General features: G+C 43.9%; 1 protein-coding gene across 2 annotated transcripts in view; it reads left to right on the top strand.

Moving 5' to 3' along the window:
- The first annotated feature begins 258 nt into the window (after positions 1-258).
- The window catches only part of PLD5 (phospholipase D family member 5), a 400,444-nt gene continuing 379,432 nt past the window's right edge, over positions 259-21,270 (top strand). The window contains exon 1 of one of the 2 annotated variants that reach the window (XM_045981914.1): positions 259-466. In XM_045981914.1, the coding sequence (XP_045837870.1) occupies positions 278-466 (189 nt within the window). In that variant the 5' untranslated portion in view covers positions 259-277. The remainder of the gene's footprint in view (positions 467-21,270) is intronic. The other variant, XM_045981916.1, reaches the window with a different exon arrangement.

Raw genomic sequence — 21,270 nt, forward strand, 5'->3', positions numbered from 1 at the left:
CGCAGCCGGCGGGGGCGTCGCGGCCACCGCGGCGTGCACCCGGGGCTCCGGCCTCCCCGGACCCGGCTCCCTTCCCTCCCTCCCTGCGTCCCTCTCGCCCCCGCCCCTTTCTCCCACCTCCCCCACCCCCTCCCTCCGCCCACCGCGCTCCTCCCGCCCGGCAACGCGCTCGGCTCCCCGCGCCCCCCGCGCCCGCTCGCTCCTCCTCCAGCCCCGGCCCGGCCTCCCGCGCGCCCTCCAGCCCGCTGCGCGCCGGCCGCCGCCTGGTCATGTCAGGATGGAGATCCGGCAGCACGAGTGGCTCTCGGCCTCCCCCCACGAGGGCTTCGAGCAGATGAGGCTCAAAAGCCGCCCCAAGGAGCCCTCGCCGAGCCTGACCCGAGTGGGCGCGAACTTCTACAGCAGCGTCAAGCAGCAGGACTACAGCGCCAGCGTCTGGCTCCGGAGGAAAGACAAGCTGGAGCACGTAAGAGCGGCGCGCTCCCCGGGGCCTCGGCCCGGCACCTGCCCCGGAGGTGGCCGGAGCGCGCGCGGGGCGGCGGGGCCGGGCGCGGGGGACCCGTCAGGTGGCCCGACTCGGGGTCGGGGCGGCCGCGTCCTCCTTCCGACCCGGGGTCTCTGTTCTGCACTTTCTTGCCGGGAAGGACCGGGCTGCGGGGAGGAGAGGGGAAGGGAGGTGCCTTTCCTGGCACTGCCTGCACCACCCCCCCGCGCGCACCTCGACCTCCCCCACGGGCTTTTTTCAGGGTTCGTGGGCACCGCGTCCTCCGCGCGCCCCTGCGGGGTGAGCGAGAAGGGAAACTGCCCCAGCGGGGCTCCGAGGAACGTGGCGTCGCACGGTGGTGCGCTCTAGGGGGGCCAGACGGTCTTTGGGGCTGTGTTACTTGGTCCAGAAACTACCCACTAGCGAGTCCGCGCGGGAGCCGCTGCTGGCGACTCGGCCGGGGTCAGCGCACGAGCCGGGAGAGTTTTCTGCAGCCCGTGCTCCGGGATGAGCAGCTGGCGATCCTCTGCTTGAGCCCAACTAGGGAGAGCTGTGCGCGTTGCGAGGAGGAGAAAGGCGAAAGAGCGAGCGTCCCGCCCTGCTTCCCGGGAACCGCCGCCTGGCAGGGTGGGAGCTGGCGAGCCGGGACCTCCGCTCCGCAGAGTGCGCGCCTCGCGGGCAGCGTCCCAGGCGCCAGAGCTGAGCCCCCGGGGCCCGCCGTTCTGGAAGGGGAAAGTCCCTCTAAAGAGACGTTTAGTGGATCCCCAGTTTCCACCGTGACCCGTCAGCCTCTTCTTAAACCAGATGTTAAAATGAAACTAAGAGAATTATCTCAGGAGTGCCGCACAGCTAGGCAGGGAGAGGATGCTGTTTCTTCCCGCGGAGCTGCATAATCCAAATCGAGCCCGTTAATGGAATGTGGAGGTTTCCTGGTATTTGGGTCACATCTCCAATTATGACAGAAAGATAAGAAGGAGAACTTAGTAAACTCACACATCTTCTACCGCCCCACCGACCTCACTCACATCTGCACACCCCCGCCCCCCCCCCTCCCCGCCCCACCAAGCACTTCTCCTCCGCCCCTGGGTTTTGCAGCAACATCAAGCTTCCCAAGAATAAGCGTGCAAAGGAGTGTTTCTCCCACAGTCTGAAAGGAAGGTCTGTGCCATTTCTCTGAGGGCCTGATTAAGTCCCTTGAAAGCCGGAGTTTAAAGCTTCGAGTTGGGGAACAGGCTGTCTTGGGTGTAGAGAACCATTTCCGGGTATCAGAAGGAGGTCTCAGTTCCTTAAGGCCATGGAAGTAGCTGATTCTAGGAGAACAAGTTGTTTTAAAGGCAGCAAAGTCCACTTAAAAATGCAAGTTCCAGAATTAGCATAGGGGACTGGTGGTTAATAGTTTCAAGAGCACGTTCCTGGAGTTTGGCTCTAGAAGTTGTGTCTGATGTCAGTTCCAGGGAGGCTGGTCCGGTCTTAGAGCAGTGGGAGAATAATCTCCCTTTCCCTGAATATGTGTTCATTTGCACCTTGTGCTTTTAGCTGCTCTGCTGCCTTTCTTCTCCAAGTGGAAACCAGTAGTGCACCCTTTTCTAGGTCTCCCCGAGTCCTAGACACTGTATAGCTTTTTACTTCAGTGCGTCCTCACTTTCACATTCCCACTGAGTTTTAAGTCCTGCTGGGGTGGGCATGGCAGCCTCAGGGTTCTGGGTGTGTGTTGAATGCTCAGCCTCTCCTGAGGCTTATAGACCAAGAAGAGGAAAGTCTGCTTGTTTAGAAGCACCTGAGGTCCCACGCTTTCTTCATTCAGATGCTACCAAAGAGAGCATTGCATTAAAAAAAAAAAAAAGTCACCTCATTTGTTATTTAAATCAACACAGCATTTTTGTTTGCTCTCTCAAATACATTTCATGAGATAGGTACTCTGCTTCTGATGGTTTTCTCTGTATCTGCTTTCAGTTAGAAAGGGGGTGTTTTGCTTCCAGTGAAATTTTTTGAGACATTCTCTTGCTCCTTTGAAGCATCTATGTTTTAAATGAAAAGTAGTACTTCTGAAAGTACAATGAAAAATTAAATGAGCATAAAATATAAATTTTATTTGAATTCAAGCTTGGGGTATTTGTAATAGATGTCAGATGTTGGGGTACACCACATTTCAGGTAGTTTGATGTGAATTTCTGGTTAGATAGTTGAAATTTAAAAACCTGTAACACATGGAACCTAGTATATTTTTGCCATGCAAAGCTGAAAACGTGATGTTGACTTTATTATACATGGCGTGCTGAACCTATGTGGCACCACAGAGATTAGAATGAGTGATGAGTGTCATATGAAATTCAAAGGTGATATAGGGTAGTTGAAAAAAAAATCCCTTGATCTGTCTAATCAAATGGAGGCCACCATTTTTTTTCAGGTTAAAAAAATGAGTTATTATGATGGAGATCATATGCATGAAAACAGCCTACGTTCTTTTGCCGGTTTTTAAAAACCCGATCTAGAATGAAGGGCATAAATCAGTTACGGCTTCAGATGACACACGTACTCAGTCATCGCAATAACGGAATTCCCTGGAATGAAATGTGGCAGCCTGTGGACTCAGTCCAGACTTCAGAGGCATTGCTCAGTCTGAGAGTCAATAACACGATGTAAAGTGACAGTGAAGGAATATACTTCCACCCACTGAGCTAAAAGTGAGGATAATTTATCTCTCCTTCTCTGGTTTAAAGGCTACAGAACTGATTTTCGGGCAGTACAAGTGAAAGTGACATGAATTGGTCAAGGATAGGTCAGAGCCCTCTTTGAATCTGTTTCCCGTCACTTGTTGGCCAGTACTTAAGATGAACGCCCACTAAGAAATAGATGCGCGTGAGGGAATCCTCACGTCCTAAGTCAGGATTAGAAGCTACAAAGGTTTGGTACCGTGAATTCGGCACTTTGAACTCCACTTGGAAATTTCAGGAAAAAGTACAATTGCTGGCCATGGGTGGACCGTCTTCTCATTAGCTACAAACAGTGCTCTTGGTTCTTAGAAACTTTTCCTTCTTATTCTGCCTCACTGTGCCCGTGGCTGTGGGCGATAAACAGTGGAAGTCTCAGTTTGGAAGGTCTGGTAAACAGCGGACGTCTTATATTCTGTAAGATCCTCTGTTACTTACCGTGTAACGTAAACGGGAAGCATTATGGTCTGGCAAAGCAAGAAGAGCAGGGGCCCTTCCTTCAACCCCCTGACCCACCCCTGTTCTGTCAGCCCTCCCTGGGGCTGGGTCACTTTACGAGGAACCACGTAATACTATTTAACTTCATCCCACAGGAGACTGTAGCATCAGTTACGCTGGTCTCATGGTTCATGGTGACATTATGCCCTGTTTGCTTTTTTTTTTTTTTTGGGTACAAAGTAAGAGAGTTGCTGAGGCTACTCTGCTCAGTTGCCTGGTTTTATGCCAGTAGTGTGTGTGGAAGTTTCCTGATGCCACTTTGGAGCTAGATTAGGCCTTATTTTCCCTCGTGCTACTCAGCTAGCTCTTGTCTAAGTGTGGTTAAGAGTGGGGCTCTGGTGAGACAGATCACCATCTCTTATTAATTCTGGGATCTCAGGCAAAGGACTCGAGTCTCCAGGAGGCACCTTCATATTCCTCCTAAAAGGAGACACAGGCTTGCTGGGATGATCCAGAGAGACTGTCCATCGGTCCGTTGTGGAGACGCACAGCACCTGCCATGTTGGGGGCTCCACACTGCAAGAGTATTTCCCCTCCCACATCTCTTTTGTGCAGGGTGCAGGTTCTCAGTCCGTTCAGAGTGCTGTAACTGAATCCCGGAGATTGCAGGGCTTGTAAACACCCTACAGGGCTTTCTCACTATTCCAGAGATGAGGAAGTCCAAGATCAAGGCCCCGCCCATGCAGGGGCTAGCGAGGGGTGCTTCCTGTTTCCTAGATGGCTCTCTTTTTGCTCTTCCCCTCAGGGTAGAAAGGGGGAGGGAGGTCTCTGGAGATTCTGTAATAAGGCTACTCTCTGGATGAGGATTCCAGCTTCATGACCTAATCACCTCCTAGAGAGCCCACCTGCAAATGCCAGCCTGCAGTGGGGATGACGTTCCAACGCCTGACGTTTGTATGAACACAGCAGCGGGGGTTTCCTTCTGGGAGTTGCCCGGCCTGCCGGAAGCTCCATCCCGATGCGTGTTGTCAAGGCAGCTAAAGGGAAGATGGTAAATCATGTCAGGTCTCTCAGTGTTTCCACCCAGAAGGGAAACATCCATTTGGCTCCTTATTTATTGACCAAAGCCAGTTTTGAGGCCAGGGCTTGCTTCCGAGGAGCTGAGGACGGGGGACCTGACAGAGACCCAGAAGAAGGGGAAAGAGGACACCCATGACCAGCTTCTCAGTGTGACCACAACACATAAAGCACTTAGCACCGTGTGTCTTTGTTACGTGTTCCACTTGCGGTACCTAGAGATGTGGTTGCTTCTTAGGTGTTAGCTAGCGCTCTGGCTGAGCCCTTACACTCCCCCCAGAGAGCTTCCGGATGTCGCATTTGAGATCAGCCTGCCTGCGTTGTAGCCCTGGACCCAGAGTATGTGGGTCCTTTGGCCGGCAAGGGCAGCTCACTATCCCAGGCATGTCATGCTGCATCTGCCTGGTTTCCAGTCTGTTCTCTGGGACCCCAATTGTGCCCTCCCCGGCCATTCTGAGCCTGTCGCTTCTTGTTTCCACTCTGCAGGCTCTGCTAGCCGAGACGGGCTCCTTGCCCCGTCCCCAACCCCTGTTTTCCATCCCGGCTCTGTGCTGGTGGAATTGAATGGAGGAATATTTCATTTATCTGCATAATGGCTCAGAAAGTCTGTTTGAGATGGGAAGAGAAAGCAGAGGAGAGAATTTGTAAAGAGTAGAAGATAGAATCCTTAATGTTCATACTTGTAGAGAACCTTAATGTCTTGCTTGGTTTAGGTGAGTGCATCCCTTAAAAAAACTTGTCTCCTCTAAGCGTGACTATGCACCTGCTTAAATGCATTGTATGTTACCACTAAGTAGTAAATAAACACCCAGGGCACACTTGCTCCTGGAATAAATTATTCACATGATGAGCAAATAATAATGGATTGGAGCAGACCTGGTCACTATGGTGTAGGCTTGTATTATGTAATGCCATTTGTCTCCCACAGAACAAATTTGTGAAAGTCTCATTTATACCCCACAGAGCAGATCAGTAAGGCACCAAAGACAGTTCAACCTAACGGAATGAATCTTTAAGGTGTTCCATTAAAAATCAAGTGAACAAACAAGTGGAAAATATTCTTTCCTATCTTTACGTATTATTGTTCAATCTCTGTGTTACAGGATAATTTTAATCTAGCGCATGTTTAAGAACATTTACCAGGATGATTTTCTGTGATTTTAGACGGAACAGACAAAGCCTAGCCTGAGGGAGGATTCTGTCATCGGTCAAGGAATAGAAATTTAGATGTCTCTGGAGTGTGTTCTAATGGACCTCATGTTGTGTCCATTATCCAGGTGGCAAATATTAATTCCACTAATGGACTTCGCTCACTGCGGGTTGACATTTCGGTTTATATTGAAGAACCTTTGATTCTTTGAACTCTGTTGGGTGTCTTACTGACTTATTTTGAGGTAGTCATCGGCTATGACATATCATATGTAATACATTTAATTTGGGAAGCTCAAGATGATCGGACATAAGATTTCTGTTTCCTCTCTTCTTCCGTATAATAGTCATATACCAATTTCTGGCCAGTTTCTCTAGAAGTTTTTACCTCTCTTTGCAGACTTCTGTGCCTATCTCGGGTTTTAATCTGTGTAACAGATTTCAATTCTTCTATTTTAGCTCCAAAGATCAAGAAATGTGAGGGAGCTTTTGTGATGTTTTTATATGAATCGACTGATACGGGGCATGAGCAGGCAAAGGTAGGCTTGTTGCTAAGATATCCGCCCAGGAATGTCGCTCCAAGTGCAGATACTGTAGACCGTGAAGTTACTAAATTGTCTTAAGATTCACACCCACACAGATTGTATTGCAAGAGCTTAGAATACAACAATGAATGTTCAGGAACAGTTGAAATGCCAAAATGTGACTGTTCAGAGATAGACTTTTTTTTTTTTAAACCAAAAAAAAAAAAAAAACATTTTTATTTTTCTCACAAACAGAAAAACATGAGCCCACTTTCTAAAATCACAGATCAAACCTTTAAGCAGAGCTTATGGGGGGGGAAAATGATAAAGAACACGGCACCTTTCCTAGGTAGAATTAATCACCTCGTAAAATCTCACTGCTGTCTAACACATAAAGTGGGCCCAGGTCGAACTGCCTGACCTGGTACCGTGGGACCGGATGTCATGGCCATTGGGTGATAAATATGGTTCTTTATTCCCTAAAGCAGACAGGAAACCTTGTGACTATACTCTCTCTGACTTACGTAGGATTGTGCTCCTGCCCTCAAGTTCGTAGGTCTGATCCAGCAACACCAGAAGGAGTTAGCTTGGGAGGCTGGGACTCGGCAACAGATTCTTACTGCGGATGCCTTGTTTTTTTTTTTTTTAAAGATTTTATTTCTTTATTTGAGAGAAAGAGAGAGGGTGCACGTGTGCGGGAGGAGGGCAGGGCCAGAGGAAGAAAGAAAATCGTGATTTTTTTTTTTTAAGATTTTATTTATTTATTTGACAGACAGAGATCACAAGTAGGCAGAGAGGCAGGCAGAGAGAGAGGAGGAAGCAGGCTCCCCGCCGGCCGGTGGGGCTCTATCCCAGGACTCTGGGATCATGACCTGAGCTGAAGGCAGAGGCTTTAACCCACTGAGCCACCCAGGCGCCCCAAGAAAGAAAATCTTAAGCAGACTTGGGACCAGTTGGGGCTGTGTCTCAGGACCCTGAGATCATGACCTGAGCCGAAACCAAGAGTCTTATGCTTAATCAGCTGTGCCACTGAGGCATACCTCGCAGGCACCTGTTATGTGAAAGACACTTACTTTGTTAGAAGATTCCGAGGACTTTGATGTAACAAGCATTTATACGACATGTACTGTGTTCCAAGTGGTGGAGGATATACAAAGACTAGAGCAGGGTCCCTCCCTCAAGATGTTCACGGCTTTATAAATACAGTTATCATATGATCACAGTGTTACGAATAACGCTGGAAAATGCAAAGTAGCACGAGAACACTGCCTTTGAAGGATTTGTTTAGACAAGGATAAAATACTGTTAAAAATATGTAATGTCACATAAAATGATGATGTATTATAGCAAACTCGTTTATTTCAGGAATGCAAAGTTGCTACAAAATTTGAAAATCAATTGATGTAATTTATCACATTAAAAGAAAGAGTAAACCCAAGTGATTATTCCAACAGATGAAGAAAAAGCATTTGATAAAATTCTATACCTGAGTGTGACAAAATTCTCAACAAAGTGGATATAAAAGGAAATTTTATTGTTCTGATGCAGGCTTTTTAAAAAAACAAACTCACAGTTAATGGTGAGATGTTGAAAAATTATTTGCACGGATTGTAAGTAGAATGGAGATATCCACTTATCATGACTTATACTCAGCATTGTACAGAAGGTCTTAGCCAATGCAAGAAAGCAAGAAAAAGGAATATATAAGGATGGAAAAGGAGGAAATAAAATTGTCTTGTCATTCTTAGCAGTTGACTTGAGTATGAACGTTTGAAACCCAAATACACCACTGATACACCTAATGAATTGATAATGTCCCTGGATTTATCACAGCCACTCCATACAAGTTAAATGTGCAAAATCAAATTAGAAAAAAGTTATTCCAACGCAAAACTAAAGATCTTTACCATTTACATTAGCATACAAATAACAGCTACTTAAGGAAACAGGGAAGATCTCTTTTTAATTCTCACACACACTGTGCCAGAGCGCAGATACAATTCAGTTAAATCCTACCAAGTTTGTGTGTGTAAGTCTGTTGAAAATGATTCTAAAAATTATATGAAAATACCAATGACCAAGAATAACCTGCATAATCTTGATGAAGAAGAATGAAGTTAGAAGAATGTTTCTGTATATTAAAACTTATTATAGACTAAATTAATTGAAGCAATGTCGTACTGGTGCAGGGATAAACAAGTAGATGAGTTGACAGAATAGAGAATGCAGAAAGAGACCTGTGTGTATGCTCTGTTATTGACAGGTACTTGAAATATGACAAAAGTGGTGGGCACAGAAGGGCAGTGGGAGAAAGATGGTCTTTTAAAAAATGGTTCCTGGTCAGTTGTACATCAGAATGAAAAATGGATCTTGACTTCTGTTTAATGCCATACACAAAAATCAGTTTAATGTAGGTTATAAATCTAGTTTAGAAATGGAAACTATGAGGCTTCTGGAAAATAATATAATAAAAAAAATCTTCATCAACTTGGACTAGAGAAAAACATTCTTAAGCAATTTTAATAGTTCCAATCTAGTGTTTATTAATAAACTGGACCAAAGTAAAATTAAATAATTTTGACAGGAAAAGATTCCATTAAGAGAATAAAAAGGCAAGTCACAAAACAGGATATATTTCCAACACACGCTCTGACAAAGGGTTTGTATCCAGAATATATAAAAAGCATCTATAAATCAATAGCAAGGGACAGCTCCCATAAGTGAGCAAGACATTTAAACAAGAACTTCATAGGAATATAGCCAAGCCATCAAATGTATAAGGTGCTTGATGGCATCAGTCCTCAAGGAAGAAAACAATTAAAATGATACTTTACTATACAGCCACAAGAATGGCTGAAATTAAAATGACAGATAATAACAAGTATTGATTAAAATGAGGAACAACTGTAACTCTCAGAACTTCTACTAGGACTGTATACCTGTATATGGGATAATGTAGATGACTCTCTCAGACACAGTTATAAAGTGAAGGAAGTCAGAGACTGTTGCTGTTTATGTGAAAAAACAGGCAAAGCTAAGTGACGAGTATAGTGATTACCTTTGCAGGTAAGATGCGAAGAGGGAGGCTCTTGGTGGGGGGCTAATAGTGTTCTGTCTCTTTTTTTAGGATATGGTCACAAAGTAACAGTTACTGAACTGTACACTGAGGATGCCTGGGTGGCTCAGTTGGTTAAGCAGTTGCCTTTGGCTCAGGTCATGATCCTAGGGTCCTGGGATCAAGCCCCGCATGGAGCTCCTTGCTCAGTGGGGAGCCTGCTTCCTCCTCTGCCCACCTCTCCCCCTGCTTGTGCTCTCAGTCAAATCAATAAATAAAATCTTAAAATAAACAAAAACTATACCCTGAAGATTTATAGACCTCATGTATATCATTATTTCCATGATCGTTTATTTTTTGAAAAAGTAAAACGTGCACAGTGCCCTTCCCCTTGCTTACTGCTTATTTCTGGCTGTTCCTTCTCAGACTTGCTTCTCCTGTTCTATTCTCTTTAGTCCGTGGACCTTAGGCCATGAGTCTCTCTGTCACTGTTGTGTTCACGCGGCTGACTCGTACTTATCACCTCCCTGGGACTGGCTTCCTGGGTCCTGAAGAGGTTGGGCTTCATTCTGCAAGCAAAGGGAAGATGTTTGAATTCAGCAAGTCCACATTTCAGGAAACCTGCCCTGTTGAGGAATGAGAGCCTGTAATTGGGGAAACCAGCGTTAGTCTCTCCTAGCGGTAGAGGTGGGAAGTAACGAAAGAATGTGGTAGAAGCAGAAAAATTGAGGAGGGGAAGATGCAAGAAATGTTGTGAAATAGGAGTTGACTGGGACTTGGTGCTTGGTTGAATGTGAGGAGCCTGGGCAAGCTCATCCATTCAGCAAACTGTGGTTGAATGCCAGGGATGTCCCCGTAATTGAGATTGGCATGGTAGGTGCAAGGATGAGCAAGGAAAATTCCAGAAACTCCTTGAGAGTTGGAATTCTGCCCTGTTCATCATTGTATCTTGGCCCAATCTCTTGTTATTATCTTGATCCATATTATCAATATTCTTATGAGCATAATTCACAGACATTGCAGTTCTGCTCTCTGCAAGGAACTGAGCCCCAGGCTTGGGAAGGTTCAAAGGCACATGATTGGACCTTTGACCTCAGATTACTTATGGTTTAGCCCTCCAGAACTCAATTTAGGGGCTCCGAGGTGGCTCAGTTGGTTAAGTGTCCAACTCTTTTTTTTTTTTTTTTAAGATTTTATTTATTTATTTGAGAGAGAGGGAGAAGGTAGAGACAGAGAGCTGTGGAGGGGGAGCAGAAGGATAGGAGAAGCAGATTCCACCCTGAGGGCAAAGCCTGACTTGGGGCTCCATCTCGCGACCCGGAGATCACAGCCTGAACTGAAATCAAGAGTCGGACGCTCAACCGACTGAACCACCCAGGTGCCCCCAGCGTCCAACTCTTGGTTTTGGCTTGGACCATGATCTCATGGGATGTGGGACTGAGCCCTGTGTGGGACACCGCACTCAGCCCAGAGTCGGCTGGAAGATTCTCTCCCTCTGCCCCTCCCTGCTCCTCTCTCAAATCAATCAATCAATCAGTCAATCTTTAAAAAAAAAAAAAAAAAGAACTCAAAAACAGTCACCTCTAAACCCGAGTCCTCATTAGGTGCTCCTCGTGGATGCAGGCATTGTGAGTAGGTGTCTGTTTTATAGCACTGAACGTAGTATTTTGGGTTTTTTTTTTTTTAATTACTGATTTTCTCTTTTTTGCCTTCAGTGGAAAGTTTGAGGACAATATGGGTGTTTTATTCATGACAACACACCCTTAATGCCCAACACAGTGCTTGATGGGCATCTAGTATTTATTGACTTGACTATTGAAAGAGTGGAATGAATGAATGAATGAATGAATGAATGAATCCTGCTTAGGGAGGCAAGATTTACACAGGTATCGGAGGAATGCGCCGGCATATGCTATTTGCCCGATAAGTAGAACAGACTTGAAATGCAGTGAGAAGTCAACAAAATCTCCTGACTTGAGGTCAGATGGAGAAGCCAATAGATGAGGCTCCCTCTACCCCCTCCACAGGCCGAAGCTCCATTGACTTATTTTAAGACTGGAAAATGGTGGTTTCCCATTCACTTTATTGACCTCTTTCAACATGTAATGCTGTGGTTTACAATGAATTTTGTTTTGGTTTTCATTTCTGTGGAACTTAGTTTTAATGAGTCAAGAGGATAACATTAACTTTTGAATTTTCTCCAAGTACTTTGGTCTGACCTGTTGCCTCACTGAAATTCGCTGGTTCATTATTTAGCCTTTGCCCTGCTCTGTCTTGAGCAGCGACTGTAGGACCCTCGGCAGCAGGGAATGCGTCAAAACTGTCAAAACGCCCCCAAACACCCACCAGTCTTGATCATTAAGAATCTCTACTCTAACTTCCTGACTTGTCTGTTTCCAAGCTTTTTCTCATTTTCTGCTATTTTCCTGCTTTAATCCATGACACGTGCGCGCACTGCTCGAAGCCCGTGCTATGTGATTTCTAATACATCTTTTTTTTTTAAAATAAGCTTTCATTTTGGAATAACTCTGGATTTGTGGAAAAGTTACAAAGATATAGTAAAGGCATTTCCTGTGACGCATGTCTCGCCCAGTTTCAGGTTTCCCTCAATCTTAAATCCTGAACTCTCGAGTTTAGTAGAATTTTCGATAGAATTTTTGTGTTCTAGGACACAATCCAAGATAACCCATTGCATTTAGTTGTCAAGTGTCCTTAGTCAGCCTCTGGTCTGTGACAGCATCTCAGGCTTTCCTCATTTTTCATCACCTCGACAGTTTTTTGTTGGTTTTTTTTTTTTAAGCTTTACCGAGGTATAATTGACTATTAAATTGTAAGATATTTAAAGTGAACATTATGCTAATTTGATGTACATACATTGTGAAAGAATTTCCACCATCAAGTTAATGAAAACATCCAGTGCCTCACATTATCTTTCTCTCTGTGTGTGAGAACATTGAAGTTCTACTGTCTTGGCAGGTTTTAATTACGTAGCAATGTTTTCAGCTGCAGTCACCATGTCATACCTAAGCTGCTCAGACCTTATTCTTATTGGTGAAAGTTTGTACCCTTTTACCAAACTCTCCCTGTTTGCCCCCTACCCCCAACCCTGGCAGGCCACCACTTTTTTGCTCCCTGTTACTATGAGTTAGACTTTTTTCTTTCTTTTTTTTTTCCTTTCTATTCTTTCTATTCTTTTCTTTTCTTTTTTTTAGATTTCACATATAAACTATTTGTCATTCTCTGTCTGACTTTTTCACTTAGTATAATGCCTTCTAGGTCCATCCATATGTTTACAAATGGCAAGATTTCCTTTTTTCTCATCACATCTTGTTTATTCATCCATTGATAGAAACTTAGTTGATTTTGACATCTTGGCTCTTGCGAATAATCATGTAGTGAACATGGGAAGGCAGAGATCTCTTTGATATCCTGTTTTCATTTTCTTTGGGTATACTCAGAAGTGGGATTGCTGGGTCATATGGTAGTTCTATTTTTAATTTTTTGAGGAACCTCTGTAATGTTTTCCACAGCGGCTACACTGATGTACATCCCTACCACTGGTGCACGGAAGTTCCGTTTCATCTACATCCTTGCTAACACATGTTCGCTCTTTCTTTTTGACGATACCCAATCTCACAGGTGTGAGGTGATATCACAGTTGTGGTTTTTATTTACATTTTCCTGATGATTACTGATGTTGAGCAACTTTTCATGTATCTGCTGGCCATTTAGTTGGATTTTTTTTCTTTCTTTTTTTTTTTTTTTTGCTGTTGAGTTGTGTGTATTCTTTATATACTTAGAGTATTAACCCCTTATCAGATATGTGATTTGCATATATTTTCTCCCATAGGGTAGGTTGCCTTTTCATTTTTGATGGTTTCCTTTACCGTGCAGAAGCTTTATATTTTGATGTTGTCTGCTTATTTATTGTTTCTGTTGCATTTACTTTTGGTGTCAAATCCAAGAAGTCATTGCCAAGACAGATGTCAAAGGCTTATCTTCTATGTACCCTTCTAAGAGCTTGGTTTCAGCTCTTAAATTCAAACCTGTTTTGATTTTGGTGGTATGGTATGAGATAGAGATTCAGTCTAATTCTTTTGTCCATGGCTCCCCAGTTCTCCCAACACTTTTTATTGTAAGGACTGTCCTTTCCCCACGGTATATTCTTCACTCCTTTGTTGCAAATTAGTTGACCATTTTTGTATGGGTTTAATTTTTAGGGTCTCCCTTTTGTTCCACCAGTCTCTGTGTCTGTTTTTATGACAATAGTATATTGTTTTGATTACTGAATCTTTTTTTTTTTTTTTTTTTTTTTTTTGATTACTGAATCTTTGTGATTTAGTTTGAAATCAGGAAGCATGATGCCTCCAACTTTTTTCTTCTTTCTTCAGATTGCTTTGGCGATTCAGGGTCCTCTAGTTTCAGACAAATTTTAGGATTAGATTTTCTATTTCTGTGAAAAATATCATTGGAATTTCGATATTAATTGTATCGAATCTAATGACTGCTTTTGGTAATATGGGATTGTAACAAAATTATTCTTCCAGTCCATAAGCCTGGAATGTCTTTCCATTTATTTGTGTCTTCTGCAGTTTCTTTCATCAATGTCTTGTAGTGTTCAGTATACAAATGTTTCATTTCCTTGGTTAAATTTTCTCCTGAGCATTTTGTTCTTTTTCATGCAATTGCAAATGGGATTTTTTTTCTTAACTTCTCTGATAGCTTGATTTTAGCATATAGAAATGGAACTGATTTTTGCACATTGACTTTGTATCCTTCTAATTTACTAAATTTGCTGATTAGACCTAGCAGTTTTTTGGTGGGGTCTTTGGGGTTTTCTCTATGTAATATCATGTTATCTGCAAAGAGAGACCGTTTTATTTCTTTGTTTTTGATAGGAATGCCTTTTATTTATTTTTCTTCCCTAACTACTCTTGTTAGGACTTCCAGTACTGTGTTGAATAAAAGTGGTGAGAGTGGGCATCTTTATCTTCTTTCTTCCTGACCTCAGAGGGAGAACTTTTAGCTTTCACATTGAGTATGACGTTAGCTGTCCTCTTGTCATTTATAGTTTTATTGTGTTGAGAATCATTCTTCCTATGCCCAGTGTGTTCCGAGTTTTTATCACGAATGGATGTTGAATTTTACCAGACGACTTTTCTGTATATATTGAGATGATTATATGATTTTTAAAAAAGGTTTTATTTATTCATTAGAAAGAGAGAGTGAGGGAGAGAGAGAGAGAGAGAGAGAGAGCATGAGCCAGAGGGGGAGAAGAGGAGTGAGAGGAGGAAGCAGACTTCCCACAAAGCAGGGAGCCCAATGTGGTGCTTGATGCCTGGACCCAGAGATCATGACCTGAGCCAAAGGCAGATGCTTAACCATCTGAGCCACCCAGGTGCCCTGATCATATGACTTTTTGTCTTTCATTTTGTTAATGTGGTGTATCTTATTGCTTGTGGATGTTGATTCATTCTTGCATCCCTGGAATAAATCCCATTTGATCATGATGTTTGGTCCTATTAAGATATTGCTGAATTCGTTTTGCTAATGATTTGTTGAGGATTTTTGCAACTGTGTTCATCTGAGATATTGGTATGTAATTTTCTTTTCTTGCAGCGTCCCTGTCTGATTTTAGTGTTAGGGTAATGATGACCTCATATATTGAGTTTTGAAGTGTCTTCTCCTCTTCTGTTTTTTGGAAGAGTTTGGGAAGGATCGATACTGATTCTTCTTTAAATGTTTGGTAGAATTCACCAGTGAAGCCATCGGGTCCTGGACTCTTATTTGTCAGGAAGTTTTTCATTACTGATTCAACCTCCTTACTAGTCAATCTGTTCAGCTTTTCAATTTTTTCACAACAGTCTCGGTAGGTTGTATGTTTCTAGGAATTTATCCATTTCTAGATGATTGTCCAATTTGTTGGTACAGGTGTCACCTGCTGTTGCTAAGTTCTTGTTACTCCACTTCACTTTGACTAATGGCCTACAATAGTACTTTTTTCACGAACTGGAAGGAATTCGAACAGGAGTTTCACTCTTCGGAAAAAAGACAAAGAAAAAAGACAGAGAAATGCCTTCGGCATTAATTTTGCATTGAGCCCTTGTAGAAACGGTGCACACTCCAAGCGGTGAAAGTGGCGCCATCTAGCTCCTTCCCCAGGAACTGCATATGGCCTCTCCCATTAAGCTGCTGCAGCTTTGAAGGGTGTCTGTGAGCGTCTGATTTATCTTGATGTATTTTGTGCATCCATTAGCAAGACGGTATCGGAAAAGTCTAATGTTAATTTTTGGGTCTGGGAATACTCAAAATTTTTTTTCATAGAAATTAATGACAATTGCTTCTTTATTCCATTTAGATTTATGAAAGATTTCAAAGGAACCCTCACTTCTGAATATCAGGCGAAATGTGTATAATTATTCATAGTGGCCTCCTATGATCCTTTGTGTTTACACAGTATCAGTTGTAATGTCTCCTCTTTCATTTCTAATTTTATTTATTTGAGTCTCTCCCTCTTTTTTTGTCTATCTAAAGTGTGGCTAAAGGTTTACGAATTTTGTTTCTCTTTTGAAAAAAAAAAACAGCTCTTAAGTTTTCTTGATCGTTTAGATCCTCTATTTATTTCATTTATTTCTGCCCTGATCTTTGTTATTTCCTTACTTATACTAACTCTGGGTTTAGTTTATGCTTCTTTTTCTGGTTCCTAGAGGTGTGAAGTTAGATCGTTTATATGAACTCTTTCTTGTTTCCTAATAGGTGTTTATCTCTATGAACTTCCCTCCTAGAACTGCTTTTTGCTGCATCCCATAAGCTTTGTTATGCTGGTTTTCCATTTCCATTTGTCTACAGTTATTTTATTTCACCACAAACGTGGTACCCACCCACAGAGAGCATTCCAGTAAGACCCTAGATGTATGACAGATGAGATGCCTGACCATCAAACTGTAATTTTAAGATATGCAGATCGGTCTCTTTTGGGAAAGACTTGGAAATAGGTATTTCTGTCTGCTGCTTGTGCTCTGAAACTCACGGGTGTTGGGGGGAGTGAACCATGGTAGGTCCTCAAGGGCCTGTTAAGAACTGTTTCTTTGTTTGCCATAGCCTTGTGGCCTCAGGGGTACAAGCCTCATTGGCTTTCAGAGCTAGGTGTTTTGGGGGCCTGTCCCTCAGGGACAATGATTGGAAGTTGGGGTGTTAGATGTTGGCTCCAAACCTTGCTCCTCAGGGAGAAGCTGAGAGTCCTGCATTCCCTCCCCATTGTTCAGTGCTCCGTCCTTGGGGGGGTTTTATGGCGGGAGTGCGGGAGTGCATCTCCGCCTTTCCCACCATTTCCCTGTAAGTTTTTTCTCTTTTGCCCAATGTGTGGTGGTTGCTGAGCTCATGTCTGGATTTCCATCAAAGGGAATTATTCCATGTGTAGCTGGAGGTTGGTACGTCGTGGAGGAGGTGAGTTCGGGAAGCTCCTATGTCAGGACCCTGGATCAGAGCCGTGACCTTGACGGATGTAAAGAGTACCTGTCAGGTGATTTGTAGACTGTCCCTTACTTTGGGTGTGTCTGCCATTTTTCATGGTAAGACTGATCACAGGTTCGGGGAAAGAGTATCACAGAGGTGAAGTTTTCATCCCCATGACTTGCTGTTAATCTTGATCGCTTGGCTCAAGGAGAGTTTGCCAGCTTTGTTTACTATCAAGTTATTGTCTTTCCTTTTCCACACGTTAATTTGTAAGTTGGGCATTAAGTCTGAAATCCCCACACTCAACACCTCCTGACTGGGGAGTAGCCAAATTTATTGTGTGGCGGTTTTCTTTTTCTTTAAAGATTTTATTTATTTATTTGGGAGAGAGAGAGAGAGAGAGAGAGAGTGAGCATGAGAGGGGGAAGGTCAGAGGGACAAGCAGACTCCCCAGCGAGCGGGGAGTGGACGTGGATCTGGATCCTGGAACTCCAGGATCACGACCTGAGCTGAAGACAGTCGCTCAACCAGCTGAGCCACCCAGGGTGGTACCCTGTGTGGCATTTTTCAATTAGGAACATGTAACCCTTCTCCCCCCAGATTTACTGTTCACTTATTTGTCTCAGCAGATCTCTTGGCTATTTATTTTACATCGTTGGCATCTCTGTTCTTTGTTTTGTTCCTTCAGTTATTCCCACTTTGGGTGCTGGGAGCTCTTTCAGGCTTCTCCTGTCTCCCTCGGACATGCCCTCCTCCTCAGGTGTCCTGAGCACTTCTTACTCTTTGGTCGTACAGAGGGCTCCGGGCTTGTCTGGTTTTATTTCTTTTTCTTGCCTCTTCCTAATGTAGTCTCAAGGTGTTTTTTCATATGTGTAGTTAAAAAGAAGATGTTTCATTTCCATGCCCAGAGGTCCAATAAGAGAAATGGTAGTTTCATTTATGCAGTGAACGCTCGGTGCATGTATTTTGATAAAGGGGAACATCTTCATTTGTCAAACCCCTGAAATGCTTTTAATGATAACTCCAGCCCATTAACTCTCACTCAGGTGATGGAAAGAAGTTGACCAAGGATGACAGGGTGTGCTGAGTGGTACTGGGACTGTCTGTCTGACGCAGACATGAGCGAATGCGTATGTCTACAGCTACTCTCATGCTTTCCTTTTTTCTGGTGCTGGTGGTCTGTTTTTGGAGAATCCGGTTCTGGGCATGAATAACTCCTTTCCCATTCTCTGGTTTCCCACTGGGCGTTATTTTCAACCCCTTTATTCATGTTAAGAACACCTGGCCCGTGTGTGTTGAAGCCTTTCGTTGTCATGCTTTTCTCTTTTCAGAGCCAAGAGTGGCCTCTGAGATTTCAAATCCCCTTGGAAAACGCAGTTGGGAATTTTTGAGCCCAGCTCCCTTATCCCAAGAAAACATCCCCAAGCAGAACCAAGAGGAGATGGGTAGAAAGAGAAGGACAGGCATTGGAGCGCTTGGGGATCGAATGTTCCAGAGTGCACACAAATCAAGTGGGAAGAATGCACATGTGTCTTGGGAGTCTCCCATCTCGGACTTCTGGCTGCTTCGTCCTTCCACCCCGACTCCGTCTGCACCCCCTGGCACCACCAGCAAGCCACCCGGTAGCACCAGCTTTCCTGTCCTTATGTCTTCTGCATTAGACCACAAACGTGGGCATACTGGGTGCTTATTCCTAATGACATCCCTGCAAACCAGAAAAATGAAATTAACTGTAGGATGCTTGTAGCTTTTCTCACTGTAGGAAATACCAAAAGTGTGGAATAAAGATGAGCAGGACTTTGCTCTAAGGGGCTTGTGAAAAGAATGTCTTACTGTCACTCTTTTTTCTTAAACAAAATCAAAGATGAATGGGGAGCCCATTTATGCTCTGAGTGTACAGGAGGCAGAGGGAAAAGCAGGTGCCCCAAAGCCCTGTGGGGTAGTTGCAATAAGTCTGGTGAGGACCTGCATTAAAACTGGGGAGCATCAGCCGCGAGAAACATCCTGGGAGGCAGAAGAGACAAGTCCATGCCCTCCATGACTTACTGTAGTTGCCTTTCCTTTTGGGGTAACTTTCTTCCATTTGGACACATCACTTTACTTGATTTTTGTATTGGGTTTAGAATCTGGTTGACCCTTGAACAGCATGGATTTGAGGTGCGTGGGTTCACTTCTCTGTGGGTTTTTCCTGATAAATACGATACAGAAACACATTTTCTCCTGCTGATGTTCTAACGTGTATGTCTATATGACACAGATAACATATGTGTCAGTCGGCCGTTGATGTTATCAGTAAGGCTTCTAGTCAACCGTAGGCCATGAGTAGTTCAGTTTTGGGGGAGGCGAAAGTTACGCATGGATTTTCGACTACTCGGGGGTTGGTGCCCCAACCCCTGTATTGTTCAAGGATCAACCAGAACTCTCACAGGATTGGTATTGAGCTCCTGGAAGGAAGGTTGCTGTGTTCGGGTAAAATATGACTGCGTACAAGGTATTCAGGCAAAAAGGTTTGTGCTCTGGGTGGAGAAAGTATTCACTTCAGTCTCTTAATCTCTTTCCTCTTGTTAAATGTCAGAAGTCTTCTAGAAGGCACAGAGCACGGTGGAAAGCTTGCTAGTGTGGTAGATTTTAAACCCTCTGTGTTTCTATTACAGCTCCAGGCCCTTCCAGCAAGGCTCCAGGTGACACACTGGGTCATTTTCATTTGCTCAAGAAGAGAAGGTTTGGGACGATGGCCATCTATCTCGTCCTCTTTTGTCCATGTATTTCTTCTGCTTGCAGGCCTGCTGTTGGTGACAAACTGTCTGGATTAAATTGCTGAGCAGCCATAAAAAATGGATTTCAGAAATTCTTTATTGATCAAATCATCAAAAAGGAAAGTTTTATATCTTTCATGAAGGGAGGACAATGACTCCTCCTATCTGTGAATTACGTTTAATTCCCGCCAAAACAGGGCCAGCACCTAGCCTCACGTTGGTTCTGACGCTCTGGCTTGCAATTTGCCACATGAAAACACGAGAAGATAAATAGGCTTTAGGATAACACTGGTGGGTTGTTGTGCTAATAATCCAGAAAGACATTTCCTTTTCAGCATGATGTTGAGAATTGTGTTGTTTTAGCAAATGACTTATTTGTAGGAGGAGACTTAATATCTGTGTAATTCCAAGATTAGCCATCCAGTCTGAGTAGGATATTAGGTGGGTGGATTTTTCATGGCATTAACATTGATTTCTCTGACTTCGGGTGGTTATCAGTGTGTCTAGATGTCCGTGTCGATGAGTCAACATCTTGTTCTTTGTCAGCCGTCTCTGAGGCGAGGGGACACGCATTTGAGCACAGAGAGGGTTCCTAGTGTGGCACCTTCCAGAGAAGAGTGGCGGGTCACAGCGCAGCCACCTAGCCTCACTGACGTCCACACAATTAGCCACAACTCTGATCTGAGCCTCAAGGGTCTAAGTTACTACATTAAATTAAATTTTAGAGTCACTGGTGAAAAACGTAGACCGAACACATTAAGTCCCTTAAATGCCAAAGGCCTGCTTCTTACAGCTTGTCTTCACCAGAAACAAAATTTCAGGTCTTAAGATAATGTTGTGCTCGGGGTCCAGAGAATTTCTAGACGTTAGCTTTGCCTGAAGATGGCTCTTCTTTAGCTGCAGCGAGATGATAAACGCCAGGGGTGGTCTCTTATGTCTACAAAATGGCACCCTCCCAAGGGTACCCACTGCCCCCAGAATGCTGGGTTCACCTCCCATCCTTGGCAGGGTGCCCGTCGCTTCTGAGCTACTCAGGGTGGGGTCCCCCACTGAGGTCACCTTTGCTGCTGTGCTGCGGCTCTGCTGCCATCAGAGAAACTTCCAGAAGCTGAAGCTGGGGCTGGCTCTGGGGCTTGGCCTTCGTAAATGGACCTTCCTCCTTGAAGCTGAACTGTGGCATGCACCAAAGCTCATTACAAGTGAACCCATTTCCCCATTGTTCTGTCCTTCTTAGGACAGAATAAAAACCCTAAATTTGCTCAATAGTTTTGTTTTGTTCAAGGGTAAATAACTTCAAAACATCTGTTTACTTTTATATTAAAAGTTTTTAAAATTTTAGGTCCTATATATTACTCGGTATTTCAGCAGACTTACGATTTATAAGACAATTTTTAAAATTCAGAATTAGGAAAACCGGTTTTGAAAAAGAGTCCGTATGAAAAATTAAAACATAAGGAAATGGGGGTGGCTCAGTGGGTTAAAGCCTCTGCCTTGGCTCAGGTCATGATCCCAGGATTCTGGAGCCTGCTTCCTCCTCTCTCTCTGCCTGCCTCTCTGCCCACTTTGTGATCTCTGTCTGTCAAATAAATAAATAAAATCTTTAAAAAAAAAAAAGTATTGT

This window comes from Meles meles, chromosome 17 (genome assembly GCF_922984935.1).
Source record: "Meles meles chromosome 17, mMelMel3.1 paternal haplotype, whole genome shotgun sequence".
Taxonomy (NCBI): Eukaryota; Metazoa; Chordata; class Mammalia; order Carnivora; family Mustelidae; genus Meles; species Meles meles.